At 40.6% G+C, this 24,558-nt stretch overlaps 1 protein-coding gene across 1 annotated transcript in view; it reads left to right on the top strand.

The window, feature by feature from the left end:
• Positions 1-448: 448 nt before the first annotated feature.
• Positions 449-24,558, top strand: part of ARHGAP15 (Rho GTPase activating protein 15) — a 320,980-nt gene continuing 296,870 nt past the window's right edge. The window contains exons 1-2 of the mRNA XM_057372241.1: positions 449-599; positions 17,270-17,449. Of these exons, the coding sequence (XP_057228224.1) occupies positions 17,285-17,449 (165 nt within the window). The 5' untranslated portion in view covers positions 449-599; positions 17,270-17,284. The remainder of the gene's footprint in view (positions 600-17,269; positions 17,450-24,558) is intronic.

The following is a 24,558-nucleotide window of genomic DNA, read 5'->3' as shown; positions in this document are numbered from 1 at the left end:
CCAGGCAACAGTACAAGCCACTACAGGATTTTTTTTAGTAGCAGACTCTCTGATTGCCCAGAACTTGCTGCTTTAATAATCTAAATAACAGTACAGTAAGTGTCCTGTTCACTAAAGCTATATTTCAAAGTAGCAAAGCAGATTTGTTGCAAGCTATTTATTTCAGTACTCAAAGGGTTTCATTGAAGGTAAGAAAAGGGAAGTTGTCTTAAGGCTTAGAATCGTAATTCCTTTCAGCATTTCCTTTCAAACCTCATCTTTACCTTCTGCAAAAGCTAACCTTCCCTGTTTGCAGCAATTTTCACAGAGAAGCTGCTTTCATAYGTTAAAATTGGGCAATTTCTTCAATCCAGAAGAATTTTGCACTAACCTTGGACGTAAGTCGCACGCTAGTGAGATGGCTTGCTTCTGCTCTTGCAGGAAGTGGTTTTATTTTAGTTTTTTTTCCCTGCTTTCTTTCTCTCTTTATGAGCTGTGGACTAACTCAAATGCTCTCTTTAGACATGTGACCTCGATCTTTTCCGTTCTTTTGAAATAGTTAAAACTGTTGCTCGTTGATGGCGGCTTGAGATGAAACGACAACTTCCCTGAGGCTGCAGGTAAGGACTTTAACTCCATCTTAGTGCAATTTGGGAAACCTKTTCCTAAAGGTTTTTTAAATAATTGTAACTGGGTGTATTTTGTCGGCATTCAAATCAGTTTATTTTAATTCCACAGTTATTTTATTTTTATAGGCCTTTGTGAACTTGAAAGCAGTGGGCAAAATTGTAGAGGATACAGATGTGAAATGATGATTTAAGTAAGTGCTCAGAATTCAGCAAACCTGTTGCATCCTATGCAAGAGGCAGCCTTACCTGACTTTCTGTAATGCCCCAAACCACTAATCACTCCTCACATCTCAGCTGGAGCAAACCACCTGTCCCAAAAGGGAGCAAAGCTGGTGGCACTRGCTGGGAAAGGAGATGAGAACACTTTTCCTGGCATTTGCCTTTTCTGAGTGCACTTTAGCACTGTTTGATTCACTGGCTCCTGTGCTGGTGACCATGAGGGATGTGATTAGTAGCCATGGATACTGTCACAGTCAGTGAGTGCTGAGGGTAGGTATCTAGTTGTGTTCRTATTTCTAGTCTCAAGATGTTGATAGAGGGATTTCTTGCACCACTCGATATCAAGAAGTTTGATACGACTTATGATTCATCAGTTATACTGGTAGGAAAAGAACATGGGGTGGCATAAAGGACATTTCCCATAAAATATCATGGGGTTATCTATGGGCTGTCAATGGTGCTCCTTGTGGAGCTGCTCAGTGGAGATGTCTGGCTGTGCATTTGCTGCATGAGGCTCTTTGAATCCAGACTAATTTCTCCTCTGCTCTGGAGCTGGCCAGAAAAGGGTTGCGTGTCCTGAGCCCCCATCTCAAAGTTTTCCCTCAGCAAAGATGCTGCCAGTGGGCAAACAGCTTTCTGGCCTGCACAGATTTGCAAGCAAATAGTAATTCAGGAAGATGCTCAAATAGCACAATAAACCACTTTGATCATGGGCCACATAAAGGAGAGCCAGAATTAGCAAGGCTTGTTTTATGCTGAAGATTTTTTATCCCAGTAATGTGTATTTTGCTGTGAACTTTGTGACTTGTGCTCCTGTTTGTAACTGATAGTGCTATCGTAACAGGCAACTTGGGCTCCTTTTGGAAATACAGGTCAGAGTTGAAAGATATCACATGTGGCTCGGAGCTCATTTTGGAACCGTGCATACTAATTGGAGACAGATTTTAGYGTAATGTTGTAAGATTGCATTTTGCATTTTCTGTACTTTTTGAAGAAAAAAAAAAAGCTGTCCTGCCTGCATACACAAATCAGCACAGACAGGGAAATTGTATAAAAAGAACATGTTCTCTTCCTGGGCTGTGTTTGTCGTGATTTTTATGTTTCTGCTGCAGTGTCTTAGAGTCATTTAAAATGCATTTTCCACAGAGCTGTGAGATTTGGTGAAGTAGTTTTAATTCTCAGAGTTTTATATCTTTATTTTCTCCCTTTTCTGTGCAACTTACCCCTTTGTGTCCAAAGCAAAATCATTTCAAAGCAGCACATCTTGTTCACTTTACCTCTCCATCCAATTACATCTGTGATGCACATTTGTTCATTTTCATTTCCAAATAGAGTGAACAGCTGAAGCACTCTGTATTTTAAAGCTCCTGCTATGCACTATTAAAAAAAAAAAAAAAAAACCAAATAGAGTGAACAGCTGAAGCACTCTGTATTTTAAAGCTCCTGCTATGCACTATTATTGAATTAAAAAAAAAAAAAAAAAAAAAAAAAAATTTGGACAGCATTTGTTGTAGAAACTTCCCTTTGCTTTGACACAAAGTTATCGTGGCTTGGAAGAGATGCTCCATCTTCTTCCAACCAAGCCTGAGTGTGTGACACCCTTCAGTCCCTGTCACCAGGACTGGGGCTGCCAGGGCAGCAAAGGAGAGGGCTTTACCCTGCTCGTGGGCAGGATCCTCCCTACCTGGAGTCAGCAGGAACCAGGAATTAACATGGTGACAGAGGCACGTTTGGATTTTTCTCCTGGTGTTTGGGTGGCAAAACACTGCAACCTCCAACGTGGTTCTGGTGAATTCCAACAGCTCCGGTTTGCATTTGTCTCTCTGTTTCTGGTCCCAGAAATCATTACTTCTTGCACTGATGAGCTTCAAGCCAGGCTCTAGAAAGTAGCAGCCCATGCAATGGGATGGATTTCCCTTCGTGATTTCCAGTGCTGCAGTGAGAATGGCTTTGGCTGTGCTGCCCAAAGACTTCAGCTTAGGAATCCCATGGGTCCTGACTCTGAGCCATGGGAGCTGCTCTATTATGGCCTATTTCACTCAGTCACATCGAGGATAGTGCGTTATAGGCAACACCTCCTGATTTTTTTTTTGATGCTCACAATGTGTAATTCTGATACTTTCTAATTTTTCTTGACTTTTTTTTGTTAGATGCCTCTGTGCCGTGTCAGCTCACTATGAGCTGTTAACCATTTAATGAGCTGTTAAAACCTGCATGTGGTTGAAAACATCTCTTGCTGCTGAAGAAGTTTGTTAATACTCAGTTGTGTTCTTAACTAGTAACCTGAAACACAGCAGTTGTACAGAACCTATCCTAATCCTGTGTTGGTGCTGTTTGGGCCAATCTCTTATAAAGACAAAACAAACTTTTTGGAGTCCTGAGCCCCAGCCAAAGTCTCTACATTTCAGTTGCCTCCTAAGACTTCCATATGGATGTATGAAACGTGTTTCTCAGTGCTACAGAGGCAGAAAGTGGTGCTGATGGACACTGTTTATAGGYAGATGGTTTTCCTGATTTCATTATTTTGACAGTATTAATCTTGAAGAAAGCAGATTTAATACAATTTTGGCCCAGATTTTCCATGATAATTCAAGTGCCATTCAGAGCAGTGCAGCAGATTTCCTCATCTGGTTACACAACCTGCACAAAACAGTCCGGTTTTGCATTCTGTGGTGGCTTTCAACAGCTTTTTTCTCCATCATATTGATGTTATGGCCTCTGAGGGTCAGGGTAGGCTGAATACCCTGCTGGACATTTGGGAACCTGGGCTAARTGAGGAGGTTTTGGTGTTACCTGCTTCTGAAACCTTCTCTTAWGGTTGGTCTGCTTCAACCAARGGTGTCAGTGAATCTCAATTTCACTCTCTTCCCAACCCCTGAAGGTCAGAGGTTGTTGTTTCTTTGCTATGCTGGAKGTTGAGATCGTGCCTTCACGCACTCAGCATGCCTCTGTCAGTCTTCCCTGCTTTGAGAAATACTATAAAAAGGTTGTTTTGGAGACTCACTACAAAACAAACACAGCTAACTCCTCATTTTACGCTGGGACTTCCTCAAAGCAGAGTTATTTTTACTTTTAGAGTGAGACTTCTTAACACAGTCTTGCATCATCTTTGTCACAGCTTGAAGCTCCCTGGGTTGCAAACTTCCAGGCTGGCTGAAACAGGAGCAAAAGGAACGCAGTTGGATTTTCATTAAGGAGGTTAGGAAATAATTTTCTGGGCACAGGTATTTAAATGTTGCARACTGACTGTGGGGCAAATCTAGTCCATGCAAGAGCTCTCAGTGGATGCAGCCAGGCCATGCTAAGAAGATTTTCAGGGCATTATTGGTTCATGTTAATCTGGAAATGCTGAGGTCTGGCACATGTAAAATAAGTTCTGCTTGCAGAAACTACAAACMAAAATTCATATATGCTTAAAAATTTTGCCTTTTTTCTCTTATTTTTTCTGTATTTTCACTCAGCTTACTTAGCGTGAGAAATAAATGTTTTGAGATCTAAGCAGGAGAGGTAACAGAGGTTTAAACAAATATTTGTATTCTCCAAATTAACTACTAAGCTACAGTGTGTATGCTCAAGTTGCACTGAGTCAAACAYATCCTGCTCAAATATCATGCTTGGACATTTACTGGAGCATTTTTTCAATAAATTGAGTCTGATGCTGCTGTGGTTGGTGGTAGGTTGTTTAAGACCCATATAACCCTGCCATTTGAGATKGGCAGGTATTAAATCATTCACTTGTGTTAAAGCTGGATGTTGTGGGTTTGTATTGTGGGTTTCATGAATGTTTCTTTCAGTCCTTGTTCCTGATACACTAAACAGGCACAATCCTGCAAGAGATGAACTTAAAGRGATTTCTGGCTCCTTCTCCAAGACATCCATCAGCTTTCAGCACAACTTCAGCCTGAGAAGAGGGGAGGGGGAGAGGAGAAAGGGAAAACAGACGTGAATGTAGCTTGGAGCGGAAGAGTCACTCTTTGAATATGTGCTTGCCCTTTGTTTCGGATTTCTTTTCTTGCCACACCCTGAGCAAAACCACCGCTGTATTGGGTGCTGAATTAGATACCATTTACCGAAAGTGCTCTTGAGCAGGACACAGCCCTTGGCACCTGAACTTGTTTATTTGCTACTCAGGATGTTACAAACTCTCTTCCTTCRGGGGTGAGGAAGGAAATGAYAGAGATATTTTGTGAAAGCAGTTGAAGCTCTGGAGTTCTGCCTCCAAGAGAGTCACCTCCATGGTTGGTGGGTCTGTCCCCAGCCTGCTGGATGTYAGGAATTCTCAGCTTTCTGGTGTCTCTGCTGCAGCTGGGGCTCAGGAGGCACCTRAGACAGCTCTCTGCCAGGGATTGTGGGTTGGAGGAACTGAGTCTGTGGTGGGGGAATSGTGTCCCACTGGCTGGGGGACATCACCCCCATGGTGACTCTGCCAAGAGCCAAACCCACACATACATCACAGGAGGGCCTGATGGCAACACCATGGACACCCACARCAAACACCAACAGAAGCCTCCTGGGCTCTCTCAAAAATGCTGTTTCTGGCAAATAGTTCTGCTGTGAATGAACCCACGTTTCCCCTGGGAAGGTGTCACATCAGACCTTCCAGCTGTTGGGACGTGCTGCCATTTGTGTGTTGGGCTGAGCAGTGCTGAAGTTTGATCCAAAGAGATGAATGTTTCCATGATCAGCAGTACATTGTCTCCTTGGTTAATTTATTAGGGAAAAAAAAAAAAAAAAAAAAAAAACAAAAAACCCCAACAAAGTATAGTAATGAGTAATCAAATTCTTGTGATGATTTTTAGATTTAGGATTAACCTATTTAGCATTAATCCACCCACCATTAATCCATCCTCTCCTGGAGTGCCAAAGAAAGCAGAAACAGCCCGAGTGAAAGCATGTAAGTTCCTTCTCCTTCATTAATCCTAAACCCTGGAAAAGGCAAGAAGTGCCCCAAGTTTTAGCAGAAGCTTAGAGGAATGTCGTCTTCAACCCATTCTTGAATTTTCTTTGGAATGCAGCACTGTCTCTGGGCTGAGTAGGATGCAGTCACRCACATCTCAGACATTCAGAATTTCTGCACAGAGTTTGAATTCAAAAACTTCTAGCTATAATTTTCTTCTAAAGTTTGGGTCTTTTACAAAACCTATCTCAGAGTGGGAGTAGCTGAAAAGTGGGAATCTATTAAGATATGAAGGAAAAATTGTATAAAATAAAAGAATCAAAGAAGTGAAATTAAGATATTTCTTCCCACAGTTGCACCATGCACCAAGATTCAGGTGTTTAGTGAACAATGCACTGCAAGGACATTTTAACTCAGGTGCATAGAACTGCAGAGTTTCATTTGAGCTGAGTGCAGCCCTTTCATCCAAAAAGGTATTTGAGGATGCTACTTCATAAACCTAATGGAAAATGTAAGAGTCATGAAGTATTTTTGCCCTGAACAACGCTGGGTTTAGATGAATGGCTGTGACCATTGTCACTATGAGTGTTGGTGCTCGCAGGCAGATCCAGCTCTGCCGTGTTCCTGCTGCTGTTGCTGTTGACTTTGGCTGTGTGGAGCACATCTGTGCTGAGTCTGGGGGCACACTCATGTAGCTGTGGCCTCCTGGCCTGCAGAAAAACATGTACAAGGTCTCCTGGAATCCCCCTGAACCCCCTCAGTGAGATAAAGTTTTCTGGTCCCTCGATGAAGGATTACATTTGCAGCAAAAAAATTTTAAATATAATTAACAGAGACTATGTGGCTATGCTCAAACTTCTTGCATCATCAAATCATGTCAGGGAGTTGGAAATAGATGATCTTTAAGGTCCTTTCAAACCATTTTATGAGTCTATTTATAAAACTACCTTTTCTGACAGCACARCACCCTTGGTATTTCCCCTCTGCAGACATCTTAGCTACACGATGTGGTGTCAGATGTTATCACATAAAACAAATGCCTTTGTCTTTGCCATGTGGTGCTGGGGAGCAGTGTGGTGGGGCAGACACTCCTGCTGCCTTATGCTCTGTGGTGGCTGGTGGAGAAGGCAAACTGGGGCCTCAYGAAATGCAGAAGAGGGGCTTGCTCAAAGCAAACCACAAAGAATTTCCCCTTCTGGTTCCTTCTACAGCTTGAAAGTTTTCTCCTGAAATGTAGGTGCCGTCTTTGCTGCATTTCACAGCGGCGTCTCTTGGAAGTGCAGCACCAGGAGCTCTGCAGAGGAAAGTGGAGATGGAGTGTGGGAACAGATTAAAAGTGTCTGGAGGCTTTTTTCCCTCCCTCAGATGGGAAGTGGGARCAGTGAGAAGAAGTAAGGGAGCAGCTGCAGGATCACAGCACAAAAACTGCTGCAGATACAYGATGAGAGATGGAGAGAGGGTAGGAGGGACTGTTTCATGTGCACAGCACGGGAAGTCAAACATCATCTGGGGGAGTGCGAGGGAGGGCTGTCCGGAAAAAGGACAAGCCTCCTTTTTGTAGACAATATTGAGGCAGGAAGGATCAGCAAAAAGAAAGAGTTTTATTTTAAGCTTTAAATAAAAAGAGAAATAATTTTATAGTAATTGTACTTTTTTCTTTATTTTTAAAGTTGGAGAAGATTTAAAGCCTTTGGTATTCAATAATCTCAGTATCTCAGTTTGACAGATGTCTTCTGTGGGATGATGGGTATGTAGAACTGCAAGAAGGATTAAGATATAGCAAAAGTGCATTGCAACTATTAAGATGAGGAAGTCTGAGATACTGTAAGAGGTTAAAACTACTGGTGAGTTGCTACTTCACCAAAGGCATTACAAAACTCAAGAAGTCATTTTTTCTAGTGAAGGGGATGGCACTGCTGCAGGAAGTGAGGACTGGAGGGCAGACTGAGGCATGACTTACAACTCCTCGTGTTCTGTAGTGCCCAGATGGTTTAGAGGTGGAGTGGAATAAAACTTCTGTGTAGTTTTACTCAGTGATGAACGTGAGGTGCTTCCTCCCCATGAATCAGCCAGTGGAGCCAGAGCCTGTACACAGATGTGGGGCAGGGCACAAATGGGCTGCAATGCCCTACCCAAGCTTGTGACAGTCCTGTCCCTGCCAAATTGAGCCCAAAATTTCTGGTGGCAAAGCTCTGAAATGTAGGACTTAGAGGAAATTTGTTTCTTTGGCTATTTGCAGCAAGTTTTCAGGTGTTTAAAAAATATTTTTCTAATACATCAGTTTGTCTTGTGGTACAAACTCTTCTACTTCTCCAGAGAGTTTGGGCTGTTCCAAAATTACCATCACCACATGTCTACTTCAGGTAAGCATGGAAAGCTTGGATGAATATCCAAATTTCCGTGAGGAGAAGCTCTGCAAAATTGAGCTGGAAGTATTTCAAGCAGCCTTACTTTGAAATTTCTGTCACTTCTGCTTCTGCTTATATCTGTAAATACTGCAAGAATAACCTTTCCCATAGTATCTCATCACTTCAGATCTGGCAACATTAAAAGTAACAACACTTTTCTGAACATTTAGGCTATAGGAACAGATTTCTTTCAAGCACCGGAGAAAATTTGTGATTCTTATGTGATCTTCCTAGAGAAAACATTGGATTTTTTTTTTTCAATTCCAGATTGAGCAACTTCAAATTTAAAAGTTACCATGCATCAGGTGCAGGTGTGAAATGAGTTTAGATTGGTCAGTCTTGAGGTATTTGGAAAGCCATGGCTCTACTCTGTACGTATCTGCAGTATATAAACCTTTAAAAGAAAGGAAGGAGGTAGATGAAAATTTTCTTTTCCTCATGAGTAGGACAGGTGAGGAATAACCAAGCRTTCTCCTCTGGCACTTATTAGGTCTTATTTAAACCAATTAAATTAATGGAATTATAAATTGTTTTGAGTTTTCATGCTTCTGTAAGCTACATGATGCCATTGGTCTCATTCATGTCTAAATCATTCTAGTCCTGTTCAGGTTTGTAGRAAGCGTTTGCTGTGTATTGGATGAYATTYACAGATTGTTTTTTTAAATACTGTGTGTATATAACTGATATTCTCTATCTGAAGTAGTAGTCTAGCTTGCACAGCATGGAGAATAGAGGCAGGTGTCATTGATCAGATGCAATCCAGAAAGAACTGAAAGGTGCTGCCAGCAGGAAGACCTAGAAGTAGCATTTTTTTCTTCCCCAGGCATGTTCTTTTACATATTCAACTGAATTTCTACTATGGACAACTGTTCCCAGAACATATGCAGGCCAAACCGTACACAAAGGATACTTTTAGCTTCAAGTTCCACTCGAAGCTGAGATACTGAATTGACACAGGAGTGGTGAAAATAGACTCCATTATGYTATCCCATATGATGTATTGGGACAGAAGAACTTTTGAAACAACTGCTACCTTTTCTGAGACCTTCCCATGTARCATAAATGAGAAACTAAGCGACACAAGAGGAGATATGACCATCTGAAGTCACTTGCTGCCTTCCTTTTATCCTATTATATGTGTTTTTGTTGTTTTCAATAATATCCCAGTGATATTTCCTAGCAAATTTTATTTGTGCAGGGAAGATCTGTRGACAGCAGGTCATGGACCATTACAGGATTAGAGTTGTTGGATCTGTAGTCATAAAATGTGGATGTGAAAAGTTTGTCACTGTATCCAYGAAACTTTGGAATAATAATTGTCTCCCATTCTCCTCTCTGTTTAATTCTCAGGCCATTTCCATCCAGATAGGAAATAATTTCCAGAGGGAGCATGTCTGCCCTATAGATTACAGACAGCTTTTCCATATCACTGTTTTCCTTTGCCATTTATCCTGCTCTTTTTAAGGTTTTATCTATGTATAGCAGGGAACAGTCTCTGGGATACCATCCTCTATGAAATTCCAGAATAACACAAAGGAGGACTTTAGGCCCCATTTAAATTCTCATTGATAACYACTGCCAGTCCAGAAGAGGCAAATACATTTTCTTTCTTCATGTTTCTCTTCATCCAATCCTGGAGACAAATCAAGAAAAAATGTAYGAAGATTAATAATATTTCTACTGAATATATTTGGATTAGATACTTTGGTGCTATTTGTTAGAAAGTGGAACTTGATATAAGCCTTTTATTATTTCATTTTTTACTTTTTTAAAAAAGCCAGCTTTTAGAGGACCTCCATGATCCTTGCTCTCTGGGTTTTCTGTTCTGAGAAACCACCAAAAGTCTAATATGGCTGTAACAGGTTAAAAAATTAAGAGAGGGTGTGATAATCAATGCCGATGAATTTTTGTAGGACTTAGGGTACATCAACRTAGTGATGAGACTGCGGTTTTGGGTGATAAGGAAAACTGAGCTGCTGARTTTAGGACATTTCACATTTTACAGCAGACTGAACTTAGCATTAAATTCTGGTTTATTGTCCACCTGATAGAAACAGACAAAATGGGACTAAAGACCCAATCAATGGTGATGTAGAGTCATTCCTGATCTCCTAGTTTAACTAAAGGTAGGACCGATGGTTGAAACCAATGCTGCTTCCTAAATACCTGACTTTTTTTTTGCAAATGAAAAGGCATAGGAAGGTTACATCTGCTTTATATTTTCATTACAATGGATTTTTCTGTTTTCCAGYACTCAGATGAACTGGCTTCAGGACACTCCTGGGCATCAGCCCAGGACTCTGTATCCCTCAGCAGCCTTTGCTGTTTGTGTCCCTGCCCTGGGCACAGGGRTGTGACATTTCAGCTCCGAGAGCAGCGTGGTGGGCATGGCTGGAAAAAAAAATAGCAAAATGCAGATAAGAATAATTAAAATAAACTCATGTGGCACTCTGTTATCACTCTGCTAMGTTCTCCTTAACAGGAGAGCTCCARCTCACCAAGTCTGGTATTCTCTTGTTTTTTCAGTTGTTAACTGTAACTTCCGCTTCCATTTTTATGGTTTTGCAGGCTCACAGGTCTGTTGTGATGGTGAACATGGTGCTGATTTTCGTCCTTCTGTGATATTGTTGCATTAGGTTTCATGGATGTTCTTCAAGTACAGCRTGTTCTTGAACAAAATACTTARATTAGTCAATGCARCAAGATGCACTTCAATTCTGCAGTGTTTGCACTTTCATGTTCATTATGCTTCTGGCTTGATAGTGGTGCAAGTCATAAGGATAAAAGGTGGTAGAAATGAAAACCTTATTTGGAGAAATACTTAAAAACATATGCAATTATTTAAATGTAATAATAGTGAAAAACAAAGGCAAGAAATTATACTAATTATGGGTTTTTTTTTTCTAGTTTCTGGAGAAAAGTACTTGTTACAATTGTTTAATTAGAGAATCCTAGAAAGATGTGTGTTGGAAGGAACTTCAAAGCTCATCTTGTTTCAACCCCTCTGCCAGGGGTAGGACAACTTYCSCTAGACCAGGTTGCTCCAAGCCSTGTCCAACCWGGCCTTGGACACTTCCAGCAATGAGGCAGYCACAGCTTTTCTGGTACAAGACATTGATGAATCAACATTTGCATTCTGTCTTCTACTGTATGTAGCTGTAGGAAATACAGGCATAGCTCAAGCCACAATTTGGAAATACCACTACCTCTGGTTTTTTTTAAGAATTAATGCTTTGATTCGTAGAAAATCTGTATACTGACTTTACCAGTACTGCACCAAAACTCAGGAAATAAAGTTCTTGGTTAACACCAATTAGTCCACTCGTTATAGAATCACTTTCTGGACAAAGTACTTGTATAAAATGGATTAAAATATTSATAAATTCAATATGAAACTAATTCTTGGTCCACAAAGTGCTGTAGAAGAGCAATACTTACTGACGTCTTTCTGAGGCAGAAATTCTAGTTCAGCTACAAAAGATGTAGATGGCAGAAATAAGAGCAATTCACTATCTTCATTTTTTTTTTCAAAAAGCTGAAAAGTATATTTTTGCCTTTTTGAGACTCTGAATAGCAACAGAAGTGTTTGTTTTRTTTAATTGTTCATTGTTACATTGTATCCGTTGTCATCCCCTTTCTCTTTTCAAAAAGACAGAAAACAATTTTTCCCCATCAAACAAAAATAATTGACATATTTTCACTGTTACCAAACGTTGTGATTCTGTGAAAGCTCTATTTTTAAATGAAGCATTASAGAAAATCTTCTTGTGAATAGTTTTGGCAAGGCCCAGCACTTTGTGAGGAAGAAGGAKATCTGATCTTCACCATTTGCTGTGCAGTTCTCTTAACCTGGGCTGGATTCTCAGAAGTGGGAACCTTTCGGTTTTTTACCTTTTCAGTGCTAATTATTTCCATGCCATGTGTTTGAAAGTCAACTGTACATGTAGAAATCAGGATTTTAGGATCTTTAGGATCTTTCAAATGTCACTTAAGTGTTCATCAGCAAACTCAGTTGTAGTTGGTGCTTGAGCTTTGGCTCAACTCAATCTGCTTCACTATGAGGTTGCTATGCTACTTGGCGGAGCAGCATTATGTCCTCTTGGAGCATCCCAAACACATGGATCCATTTGTGGGAAAAGTCACTGCAAGAGTCAACCCACTGAGGCTGCATATTTTATTAAAGGATGAACCATTTCTTCCTTCAAAGAAGGTTTCTGACCTCCTGAAGTATCTCTGAAAGTGGCTGGTTTTGCAGGACTTAAGTGATTTTGCTGTCACAGCCAAAAAGATGATTTTATTCCTTCAGCTCAGTGGTGTTTCTTGCCCTGTAAGTAAGTGATTTACCTACTCTCATGAAATTAAAATTCTCCTTCCTCATACCTGATATAACCTCTCTTCCCCACTCTATGAATCAGTTTTCTCTTCCTGTATCATCCATYCAACCTCATGTCAAAGATGTGTCTTGCCCCTGACTATTTCTCACCCTTTTCCAACCTGCCCCTTCTGTTCCACAGTGCTCCAAAACCAAGTACTTCCAAAATGAATTTTGAGTGTTTCCCTTCTCTTAGGTCAATGTCTCAAAGTTATTCTGCCCCTTTACTCTAAACACTCTAAACAACAGGGTGGAGAGGAGGGGAAAGTCTGTCTTGGTTTAATGCCTTTCTCTAGCAAATCAACCATRGGAGGTTTCAAAACTAAAATTTACATCCAGATGCTAACTATTTGCCAAAAGGCAAATTAGCTAATTATATAATGAACATGAAGTGCCTCACAAGCGGTTGCACGGGGCTTGGCAGCTCTGCCTTCCAAAGGAAGCGAAACAAATTCCCCTGCAAAACTGGCCCRAACTTGGCCCTGATGCTTCTAATAACAATTTGGAAGCACCAACTCATAAATGCAGAAGATAGGATCCTTTTTATGTTTTCTGACAATATTTTATCTGTTTCCTGATGGTCTTTCCCTCTGCTATTTAAAGAAAAGTTAGAACAAAAATAAGCAAACACACAAACAAGAGGCAGGGCAGTGTGTGAGGATTACCAAATCCTTGTAAATGCAAATGTAGTGCAGTTGCGTTTGTGGAGCTCATATTCAGGGTGCCATCTACTGGCATGTAGGGCTGGTAACGCTGTCAGGAGTCTGAATGGAGTTTGGRCAGCAAAGGATTCCTACCTGAAAATCCTAAGGGCACAACTTTTGTACCTTTCTCCCATATTACGCAAGACCTCCTTCATATTCTGAAGGATCTTASAGTGTTTTACACTAAGCCAAATCTGATGGTGGAAATGTTCCATTTTGGGTTTTGTTGTTGTTTTCTTTTACAATGGTTCCTGTAATTTTAGTACCTTGGAAAGCCTCCTTGTAATACTCTGATGCATGCAAATTAGTTCCAATTTTCAGGAAAATTAACTAAGGTTCAATGAGATTAGAATGAAAAGTTTCAGAAGTCTTTGCAGCCTTGCCATTTACTGGCTGTTCTTACTTGCAATCCAGGGCATGACTTTGTCACACTATTAAACTTTTTTATGGCACATCGTGTACTGACAACACCAGACAGAGACTACCTAATTAAAACTCATAATGCTCCCAAGAAGGGATATGTCAGAGTTTTATAGGTGGGAGATTTCAGAAGAAAATCTGAGTGATGTGCTCCAGCCAAACATTGGATCCGTGACAGAGCCAGTGTTGCTCTCGTCTCTCGAGTCTGATCCGCTCTCCAGCCTGGAGCCTACTGAAAATCTGTTGAGAAGCAATTTTGATTTGATACCAACATGAAATACAAAATGATTTGACTCTCCAAGTTTAGGAGGAGAAAAAAAAATAATTTCCTGCTTGGAACTGCTGCAGTCCTTACTGCCAAAACGGCAAAGTGTCCCTGTGACATGGATTTGGGTGCTGACTGCTCTGAAGGGTGGTGAGAAGTGTCTCGGGAAGGGAGAACACACAGTGCTGCCCACCAAAAATTCTTGGAAAGAGTTTTCTCCAGTGTCATACACCAGCTCTGCAGCAGTCATATGCAGGCATGCTCCCAAGGAACAGGAAACAGCTTTAGCCTAATTTTTGTCACCTGGGGTTCAACTTCTGTGGGGATCCTTGAGTAACTGAGTCAATGCAGGAAACAGCCAATGGGCATAAGCTTTGTTTTTGRTATGATTGAATTCAGTGTTTTTATCATGGCATATCATGTTGAGTGAGTAATGCACTAATATTAAAGGACTTTTCTTCTTTCTCTCGTCAAGAGTGCTCTGATGAATGCATATAAATTMCCCTGAAGATCCTGYACCTGGGGGTTGGAAATACATSATCTTTAAGGTCCCYTYCAATCYAAGCTATTCTGTGATTCTATGAAAAACCTTCTGGACGTGGTCTGGGGCAGCCACCTCTAKGTGGTCCTGCTTGAGCAGGTTGGATCAGATGATCTTTCCTCCCTCAGCCATTCTGACTGCATGACCTCRTGTTACCATCCTCCACATCTAGGGCAGTTTCCTGGCAGGAATGGTTTTATCGGTGCCAAGAGAGCTGTGGAAGCTGTGTCCTCCCACCTGCASAGGCTGTGGTCCTGCCCAGGGATGTGCAGCAGAGCACCCCGTCTCCCTTTCCCACTTTCACACCAAGACGATGTGTTCTCTGCTCTGATATCTTCGTAGTAATGGGCTTTCTTGAAATCAAGGAATTTAATCTTTCAGAGCCTTCAGAAGTTGCGGGGATGTTGCTAGAAATAGTCGTGCTCTCCAAGCCATTTGGAAAACGCTGATTTTTCAACAGTTTATACTATAACTGCACTTAAATGGATTTCCATTTCCCTGGCTCCATAGTTGGGAAACCAGCTATTTCAGCTTGTGTAGTATCTCGTCCTTACACATTTTCTCATGTGGTTAAACAGCAATATAAAGAGCCAGTTTTCTTGTGACTCTCAGTAGATTACTGCGCCCACGAGTTACTTGTAGTAGCACGAGGGTGAGCAAGGGGGGAGGAAAACTGAGCAAGTGTTGTACATCACTGTCTTGATGTTTTGTGCAGGAAATAGAAAGCAACTTTTGTCGACAAAAAAATATTTTGGGACTTTGAACAGCTAGAGGGGAGTTTGWTGAGTTGTTTTAACACCAAAACAGGAGGTTGAACAGTGATCACTCTAGGTTTCACTTGGTCCCTCTAAGGGCTTGAGAACTCAGCCATTTCTCAATTTCAGATTTTAAAAATGGACAGAACAACAAAAATCCCATCAGTGCTGCTAGTAGAATTGGGAAAATCAAAGGATATTTTACCAGCTCCAGTTGTGGATCTAGGACACCAGCAGGGYTGCAGCATGGCCCTGTGAGGTAGTTGTAGCATGCTGTCTTGGGGATTCTTTTTATCCCATCCCAGCTTTGGGGTTTTTGTTTTTTGTTTTGCTTTAGGGATGATTGCTGCCCCCTCCTCCTCCTCCTGGATATCACAATAGTTGACAGCCAGCCCGAGATTTCCTGCAGGAGTTGGGGCAGGGTAAGRAGCAGTTGYCTTCATTTTCCTGGGGAGAATTTGGCTCCGGGAGGCACCCACTGCTCACTCTTCCAAGAGATACAGTTGCTGCTTGGTTTTTGCCCGTTTTTTTCCTCCCTKTTCCCTTGGGCACAGTGACTGGAGCATACTGTTTTGCTTTCCCTGCTTTTTGGGAGCCCAGAACCAGTGCCTGCCATGCCAAGACCCAGGAACACCCCATTCCCTGCTGCAGGGGGCAACCGATCTGTACAGGCCGGAGCCAGGAGCAGCCATTGCCGGTGAGCTACCCAGGGATCAATCCTGCTGCTGTTTTAGGGCATTTTGCTACACTATAACTCGACATCCAGATTCCCTGTAGTTTAGGGAAGGGCCCAGAGGCTCTGGTATCTATTGTTTTGCCACTCTCGGGGTGAGCCAGCCCATGCCGTGCCCTGCCAGTGCTCCAACACCTCCTGTTGCAGCCTGTCTCACCATTGGGAGGGGCACTGGGGTCGGCTGCTCCTATGAGGCTTTAAAGGAAGCTCCTCTTCCATTTTTTCCCTGTTGCAGTCTATCTCACCATCAGGAGTGGCACTGGGGTTGGCGGCTCCTATGAGGCTTTAAAGGAAGCTCCTCTTCCATCTTTTCCCTGTTGCAGCCTGTCTCACCATCGGGAGTGGCACCGGGATCGGATGCTCCTATGAGGCTTTAAAAGAAGCTCCTCTTCCATTTTTTCCCGCCTTCAGCGCCCGCCATTACCGTGTGAGGGAGAGAGGGAGCTGAGCCCGCGCCACAGCGCCCCCTGCCGGCCTGGGTGACCATCGGTCCCGCCCTGCTGGCTGTGAGCGTGAGGGGACCAGAGAAGGCTGTCCCTTGAGCTTCTGRTTTGTCTGTTTGTTTATTGTTGCTGCCCATGTTGTTGTTTGTTTGCCGTATTATAAATACCTTATTATAAATACCTGTTACTCCTTTTCTCATATCTTCACCCAAAAGCCCCATGATTTCAAAGTTATAATAATTCAGAGGGAAGAGGGGGGTCATAGTCTTCATTCCAAGGGAGGCTCCTGCCTTTCTTATTGCTGCCCATGTTGTTGTTTGTTTGCCTTATTATAAATACCTGTTACTCCTTTTCTCATATCTTCACCCCAAAGCCCCATGATTTCAAAGGTATAATAATTCAGAAGAAAGGCGGGATCATATTCTTCATTCCAAGGGAGGTTCCCGCCTTTCTTAGCAGCCACCTGTCTTTCAAACCAAGACACATGCCCGTGTGGGACTGTGGAGGTAAGATATGTTAATTGGCTTCACAGCGTGTCCTTTCCCTTTGCAAGATTTAAAATGTGTCGTGTGAGCAGGGCCAAAGACAAAGTGGAGTGGCTGCCAGCTGGACGTGGCAGAGGCTTGCAGGGAGATTACACCATGGAGGAGAATGGCTTTTGAGATAAGGATAATCTTTTACATAAACTAACTCTTCCAAGGCAGTTTGGATGGGTGAGTGATAAGGATGATAATAAAACTGCAGGCTGACACAGCTGATAGTTATCCTGGTGTGCAAAGATGATCRAGATCTTGCCAGCAAGATAACTCAGCTTGTTCTCCTGACTACAGTGACACAGGCCTGGCATTGATACATCTTTGTATGAAGAGTCCCTAGATTAATGCGCTTATTTTACATYCTTCAGGTCAACCCAGCAACCATGGAGAGGTCTTCAACTTCCGACACAGCCTCTGAAAAGCCTAATCCTTCCCACCATAGTACGGGGGCTGTTCAAATGAGGATCAAAAATGCCAACAGTCACCACGACAGGCTGAGCCAAAGCAAATCTATGATTCTCTCTGAGAATGTGAAAGTCGCCGAGCCCGTAAGTAAAACACTCCTAATATTTTCTGAGTCTTTCAGTTTTTTAAAATCCATGAAATTACTCTGTGTGTGTTRAGATACTGGTTCCATTATCAACCTTTGAAAGGAGGGATTTAAAGTCACTAATACATTTTTTTGAGTATTGCTAGGCATTGGAATAACAGTTTRCCTCCATGAAAGACAGTATTTGGCTTTGGTGGCTGTGATCATAATATCTACTCAGCATTTCAACTCTCAGTTGTAAGAGCACTTAAGTAAGTAGAGAATAGCCCTTCCAGTTTCACATACATGTCAAAGTTTCTCAAAAGGCAAACTTTAAAAGCAGACAGAAGAAAACAAATGAAAATTTCGAACTCTGACAATAAAGGACAACTTTGTAACAAAAATAAGTCTTGCTGTAAGACTGAATGAATTGTACAAYTGTACAAAAATCAGACACTGAACTCATGCCATTATTTCAGTAGTTAACAGAGTCAAGCCAGTTGAGTAATTTTTTAATCCATTAGCTTCTTAAAAAAAAAATAAATAGTTAGTGATGAACTCTATTGCCAGTTGCATCGCTGCCCCTGTACTCCTTTTGAGCTACTAAACAAACTGATTGGTATGAGTCTCCCCTGGTTAATTTTCTTCCATAATGGTGGCAACTTGCAGCTGAGGCCATATGATGGTGCAAAATTATTTATGCAATGTTAGCCAYTTTTTGGACTCCAGATCCATTTTGTTCTCAGAGCATGCAAATGAGGGAGAAAACTCTGTTAGCTGGGGACGGAGTCCCAAGTCTCAGCCACTTCTCACAACCATGCCAACCATTATTTTTTTGATGTTGTTGATGTAATGGATTCCTATGAAATATTCAGCTTTTTAGCAAAGTTGTTAAATGGAGGAAAGCTACAAGACCTTTAATTTTACTCAAAATTAAAACTCAAAATTTGGACTTACTTAGAAATATATTATTCTAGTGTTTAATTTCTGTGGTATAACTGAACACATTTCACCTTATATTTCTAGAGTGAAAAATCTGTTTAGATCTTAACAGCTGATAAGATACTAATTTACCATTCATTTAAATTATATTCTTTGCCTCAGACACACTGCACATGTTTCCTCCTTTTATCTGACTTGAAATTTTCCTCCACCAAAAAACTTGGAMTGCTGCTTATGATAATTTACTGGGAATACTGTAATGTAATACCAGGAAGAACTGTACCTTTGCTAAAGTTTAAAAGTTAAGTATATTTAATGGTGCCTAACATTTTATTGGCTGTGTTTAACAAAAGGCACTAGGCTGCAGTTGTTTTTGACAAGCATGAAAACATCACAGCATGAGACTGCAAAAGGAATTATGTAGAGAAATTACAAGTGATCCATCTCTCAATGAATTATCCACCTCAATAGCCTGCAGAACTCAGCTACCAATTAACACCTACTTTATTACATGTTGGGATGTACTTAATAACTTTCATGTGTTTATGCACTATTACCTTGACTGATGCCTCTTGTACAATTAGGCATAATTGGCATATCAATATGCAAAAGTTAAAAGGATTAACCCTCTTAAAACTAATGAGCATTTCTGTATCCAGCTGCTAAATGAGACAAAATTAGCATTTTTCACTTTTGGGCAGGATTTTATCATGCAGTTTCTCATTGTTGATATTACCTTGTTACATAACTTTRGTTTGGGGGATAGTAGGCTGGACTGTTACAGAGCAAGGGCTCTAAAAAGTTAAATTAGACATAAATATTCACTGCCRTATCCCAACAACCACACCAGGTACAATATATGTTCATTTGCTGGGAGCTGAAAAGTTGTTTTGTGTTACATTTGTTTAGTAGCTAATTACATAAAAGTGGAATTTTACCGAGTATATGTCATTTTACCAAGCAAACTTGGCTCAGACATAATAGATTGAAAGCTTGCCATGCTACTAATTTCCTTTCTGTTTCAATTCTTTTCATCTCTTTTTGCCATGCAGAATTTTCCGACTAGATATTGACAGGCTGAAAGTGTTTGGGCGTATTTACTCAAATAAGCCTCTTAAAGTTGTTTGCTGACGCCCAAAGTAAAAGCAAAATTCCTAAGGATCCAAATGCTTTCAACTATGGGCTTTAAATGCAGTAAATTAAAGGAACAGTGGAATACCAATTGTGTGTATCAGCCGTATGCTGACATATCTGGGCATGTGATTTGTGAGGGATTTTGGGGGAAGTAATTCAGGGGTGTATCTTCAATCCATCTAAGAGTCTTGAAAAAGAAAGGTTCAATTGATAAATACATGTATATATATAAAAATTCATAATATTGCTTAAAAAATCARTTGCACTTTTATACACAGTCTCCACTTTTGCATTTTAAGGCACACAGATCCTTGCTAAAAGACACATATTTCCAGTGTATTAATCAAAGCTAATTATTTTGTGCTAGAAGAGAAAAAGGATTTATCCTCATCTTTCTACATSGAAATTTTCCGTTTTCACAGTCTGCCTCTGTTTAGATGATGGATATAATCCATGGGGCATCCATTGATTATGTTTATTTTCTACTTTACATTGACTGAGTATTTCTGTCCTATTATTGGAGAGATTTTTCTTTTGAAAAACTAGAAGCAGCTGAAAAAAGGATTCCATACTACTCTTGTGCTGTCCATGTTCGGTGTGTGCAATATACTCTGTTCTTATTAATAAATGGGTCAAATCCTTTTTACTCMACTTATGCAAAACCTACTGACTCTAGTGTATTAAAGCAATCAGCATTTGGCACATTTTGAACAATCAATARAAATACAGATTTTTAAAATTTGTTTGGAAAGAGGAAATGCCCACTCYGGACAATAAAGGGCATAAAGCAGGCACAAAGGTAGAAAGATGAGAGGTGATTTATAGAGGAGAAAAATGCCTAATTTTCTCGGAGGGATTTGCTGTKTTCTGAAGCATTTGCTGTGGTGCTTGTAAACACACCTGGGGCTACACTTTTGAAGGTGGACAGAGAATTTTCGGTAGTGTGAAGGGGAGGGATGTGCATCATACATCAGTAGGGCCATATGCACTYGTGCATTTTATAGTGGTGCAGATGCAAATGTGGGAGGCAGGAGCTAAACATGCAAGAGATTATTGGGGTTTTATGTTATTTATTTCAATGGAAACGCCTGAGCTTTGTGCAAAGGTTGAAATTGAGATTAATGTAGAGTCTAAAGAGCACAAATCACGAAGCTGGACACAGACTGCGGCAAGTGAGGGCTCTTTCTGTGCTTAATGGTAGTGTCTGAACTAGCAATGTAAATGAATATTTGCTATTTTCATCTGTTAAACCCCAGGGAAGTGCATTTTGCTTCATTCAGAACAACTTCAAACAATGAAACATCTTTTTTATTCGTGTCTATATTAAGAATTAGAACCTATTTAGACATTCCAAAATGTTAATGTATTAGAGCCTTCTCTGATTAGGTTAAACAAACTGGTAGGTTTATTTATCTCTCYAATACATTATCAGAGAAATGGGAAGCAATCTTCCTTTGTTTCTTACTCCTGTGATCATAGAACACTTGCCAAAGTTATGGCTAGCCAAAAAGACAGAAATAAATTTGCTAAAAATATAAGCCTTCTGTTTAGCAGAGTTTTTGAGCCATATTTTSAAATTGCAGGGCTTGTACATGTTTACTTCAAATCAAGCTTATAGTCAAGTTTGAGGCTTTGTTTGTATAGATTGTCCTGAAGTAGATCCTGATATTTAATTAAAATGACACTAAATCACATTGAATTGATAAGACTTGGCATCTCAAACAAAGGTAATTGCCCGTATTGGTTTTGTACAAAAATAGAGCTGCTTGGAAAATGTGCAGCCAACACAGACTGTCAACTCCATTTATAGATCAATATGTGAAAACCATTGATCAGGCAGGCATGTGTAACAGTAACACTTTGCATTTATTTGTTGTTTTTATACCACGTTAAGGCTTACAGGATTATCGGCTTCCAAAATATTTTGACTTCCTCGTAAATATGTTATCTGTTTAATGTTAATTACAAGACAGTCTCCAGCCCTCTTTTTGAGTATTTTCAGTTTCATTGCTATGGGTAGTTTTAGCTGAAAAAGGGATTATTTCAATCTCTGCGAGATCATCAGAGTTTCTTTTATAGTGTAGTTTATTTAGGGAAAGTTTTTGAGGATAGCTCTTTTTTTTTCTCTCCCCAGTTTACTTTTTTTCCTGGAGGAAAAAGAAAATCWTGACAAAATATTCCTAAAAGCAGAAAACCTTCTCTTAATGTAGTTTTGACAAATAGTCTGTTTATTGTGATCTAATACTCTGCAAATTTTATCATCATGCACTGGTCTGTTAGAGATGCAGTCACATTTGCCTCTGTAAAGAAAAAGCTGTGTTCCCTTCAAGGTGTTACACAAATCATATAACAGCACTGGGACAGATACAGAAAAATATATGAGCTTCCCTTGGCAAGGGTGGAAATTGTTCATAAATGCAAGCTTATAACTGGYTTCCTCCAAATATTTCAGGCAAGGTATGAAAGCAGTGGGTGCATAAACACAGTCCAGTTCCACTTCTTGAGCATGAATATTGCTAAAAGAAAACAAATCTGTTGAGTAATGTTAGTCATTCTCCTTTCCAGGGCAGGAAAATGAGAAATGAAGTGTGTCATATGTCCCCTTACTGTATTCAGACTGGTTTTGTGCTTTGAAAACCCAGATCTKTTCTCGGCTGAGTGTCAGGCTCGCAGACTGTCTCCTTCAGCCCTTGACTCCAGTTTTTCATCCATTTCAGTGCCTGTGTGCCCTCTCCCCACCTGAGGAGCTGCTCTGGCTCTGGGGCAGAGGCCCTSAGCCTGCACAGATGTGCCCCTACACTCTCATGTGTCTTCTCCATACCATGAACTCCTCTGACTTAAAGGCTGAAAGTAGAATATTAATGCATGAGACTATTTTAGGTCTCAGATTACCTTCAGTGAGTGATTTTTCTCAGGTTTGCTTYCCAGCCTTTTTACAGGACCAACATTTTGTGTGCTGGCATGTTTTCAGGCTCAAAACAAGCCTTTTGTTTTTGTGAATAATATTTTTTTCTCTTTTCTATTTTCTTTAGTATGCCCTGTGAGAAAGTCTTCTTTATTGTATATTTGCATCATGGCACTTCAGCTGAAATAATCTTGGCTAAAAAGGAAGAAGTTAATTTTATTGTTCAACTCCCCATTTATTTCTCCTCCCCACAGTTTCACTGTACCATTTCAGCCGCGTAGCTTGATAGGCAGCATCATAATGAGATCATAGAAAAAGGAAATAACCAGCACCTATTTCTTCTTAAAAGCGAGGATAAATTCATTTCAGCTCTATTAAGGGAGTGGTGAATGTAACTGGTTTGGCTTCCTTGTTAAGTCAAACTGAAGTTCAGACGAGATATTATATGAGTCAGAATTGCTGATTTTGACTTTTACTCAGTGTGACAGAAGGGTAGAAAAAAGGTTCAAAAACCTCCATTTCCCCCCCTTTTTTTTTTTTTTTTTTTTTTTTTTTTTGCAATCTTACATTATCTCATGCTGTGAAAATCTTTACTCTATTTACCGAGCACAAATTAGTCTTGCCAAAGGTTCTGAAAGTTTGCTACTTCAGCTTAGATCCTAAAACTTCAAAGGAAACTGCAACTCCACAAATTAGTCTATGTGCTCTGCCATGGCTATTTTAACTTGAACTTAGCTAAATTCGTTTATAATTTAGTGCTGATTGAACGCTGCCATAAACGTACACAAGACACATTTTTTAAAGTTAGTCCTCTGATTACTAATTTGAATAAAAAACTCTAACCTTGTTAGCATCTGGACTTATTTTCATAATAACAACCCCTTCAGAACCTACAAAGTAATGAATAATTGACAACAAATGAAATGTTTTGATAGTTGTCGGCACAAAGCATGTTTAATGTTTTGTGTTGCTTCCTAGCTAATTATGTAGATGACACATTTGTCAGACCTTGACTGCCATTAGAAACGTGTTTCCAGAGGGGAGAAAAACAGGCTATTCATAGAGTAATTAACTAGAATGCTCAATGACCTGTGAGAGATTCAAATGGCTGCCAGTTCAGACATTGTTTTGTTACAGAAGCAGAGGGGTAATTAAAATTCCAAATTACAGTGCTATGATGAAGCATTTGTTTGTTGACAGTATACTCTTACTCTAGTTTGTTAATTCTTTTTTAAATTGCTTCTAATCCATTTTATAGCTTTAGGAGTTCCGTCTTTGAATTTACTGACAACTAATATTATGGTAAATGGTTCTTCGGCGGAGCTCTGCGGGCTTGGCAGTTCCATGGGAGCACAAGGTGGGTGGGATGGAATCGCTGCTCTCCCCCTAAACTGACACACCATGTGCTGTCACCGAGACGCGGCTAACGCGGCACATCTTGTGAAATGATATGTTCATAATTCTGCGTTAGGGAAGATGTCTACTTAGGGGAGGAAATGGTTCAGATAAAGTAATAATAATCAGACAAATTGAGGAAGGTGTCCTAGAACGTTAGGGGAAGAGCTGTGATGTGGCTGGGGCGAGGGTGACCGTGGGTTAGGTGAAGCACTTCGGGAAGCCGAGGTCTGCTCGGTAACGGAGATTTGGAGGACAATCGTCTGCTTAAAGAAATCAAGCACAAAATATGAGGAATGGGGTGTTTCATAAGAGCCGACTGTATCTTTGCCAGCGCCCTTTGCAGGCAGTAATGGACCTGACAGGGTAAGCTGTCTTTTCTCCTCCAAATGGGGACTCTTTGCAAGTCCAAAGTGTTAAAGTTCTCTAAACAATGAATTAAATGCAAGTCCGAGTGAAATATTTATTTACTTTGCCAAAAGTGAGACTCTGGTTTTGTTGAGGAGATGTGACAGAAGTAACATGGTGTTTGATGCAGGAGAGCTGACAGCGGCATGGAGTGAGCGCTGATTATCCCGAAGACACTGTCAGCCGGGATTGATTTCCACTTTCTCCGTTTATGTAACGGTTCCTGTAATACAGCTGACCCCAAATCACGTTACCTTGTCATTTCTCTGCATGGATCAAGAAGAGATGAGCTGAAAATAGCTAGGCACTGACCTTGAACTTGGCGGAGAAGTGAGAAGTGACAG

Source organism: Malurus melanocephalus, unplaced genomic scaffold (genome assembly GCF_030028575.1).
Source record: "Malurus melanocephalus ecotype Western Australia unplaced genomic scaffold, MMel_1.1 scaffold_167, whole genome shotgun sequence".
Taxonomy (NCBI): Eukaryota; Metazoa; Chordata; class Aves; order Passeriformes; family Maluridae; genus Malurus; species Malurus melanocephalus.
The sequence above is the reverse complement of the archived record's forward strand: the minus strand, read 5'-3'. Positions and strand labels throughout refer to the sequence as shown.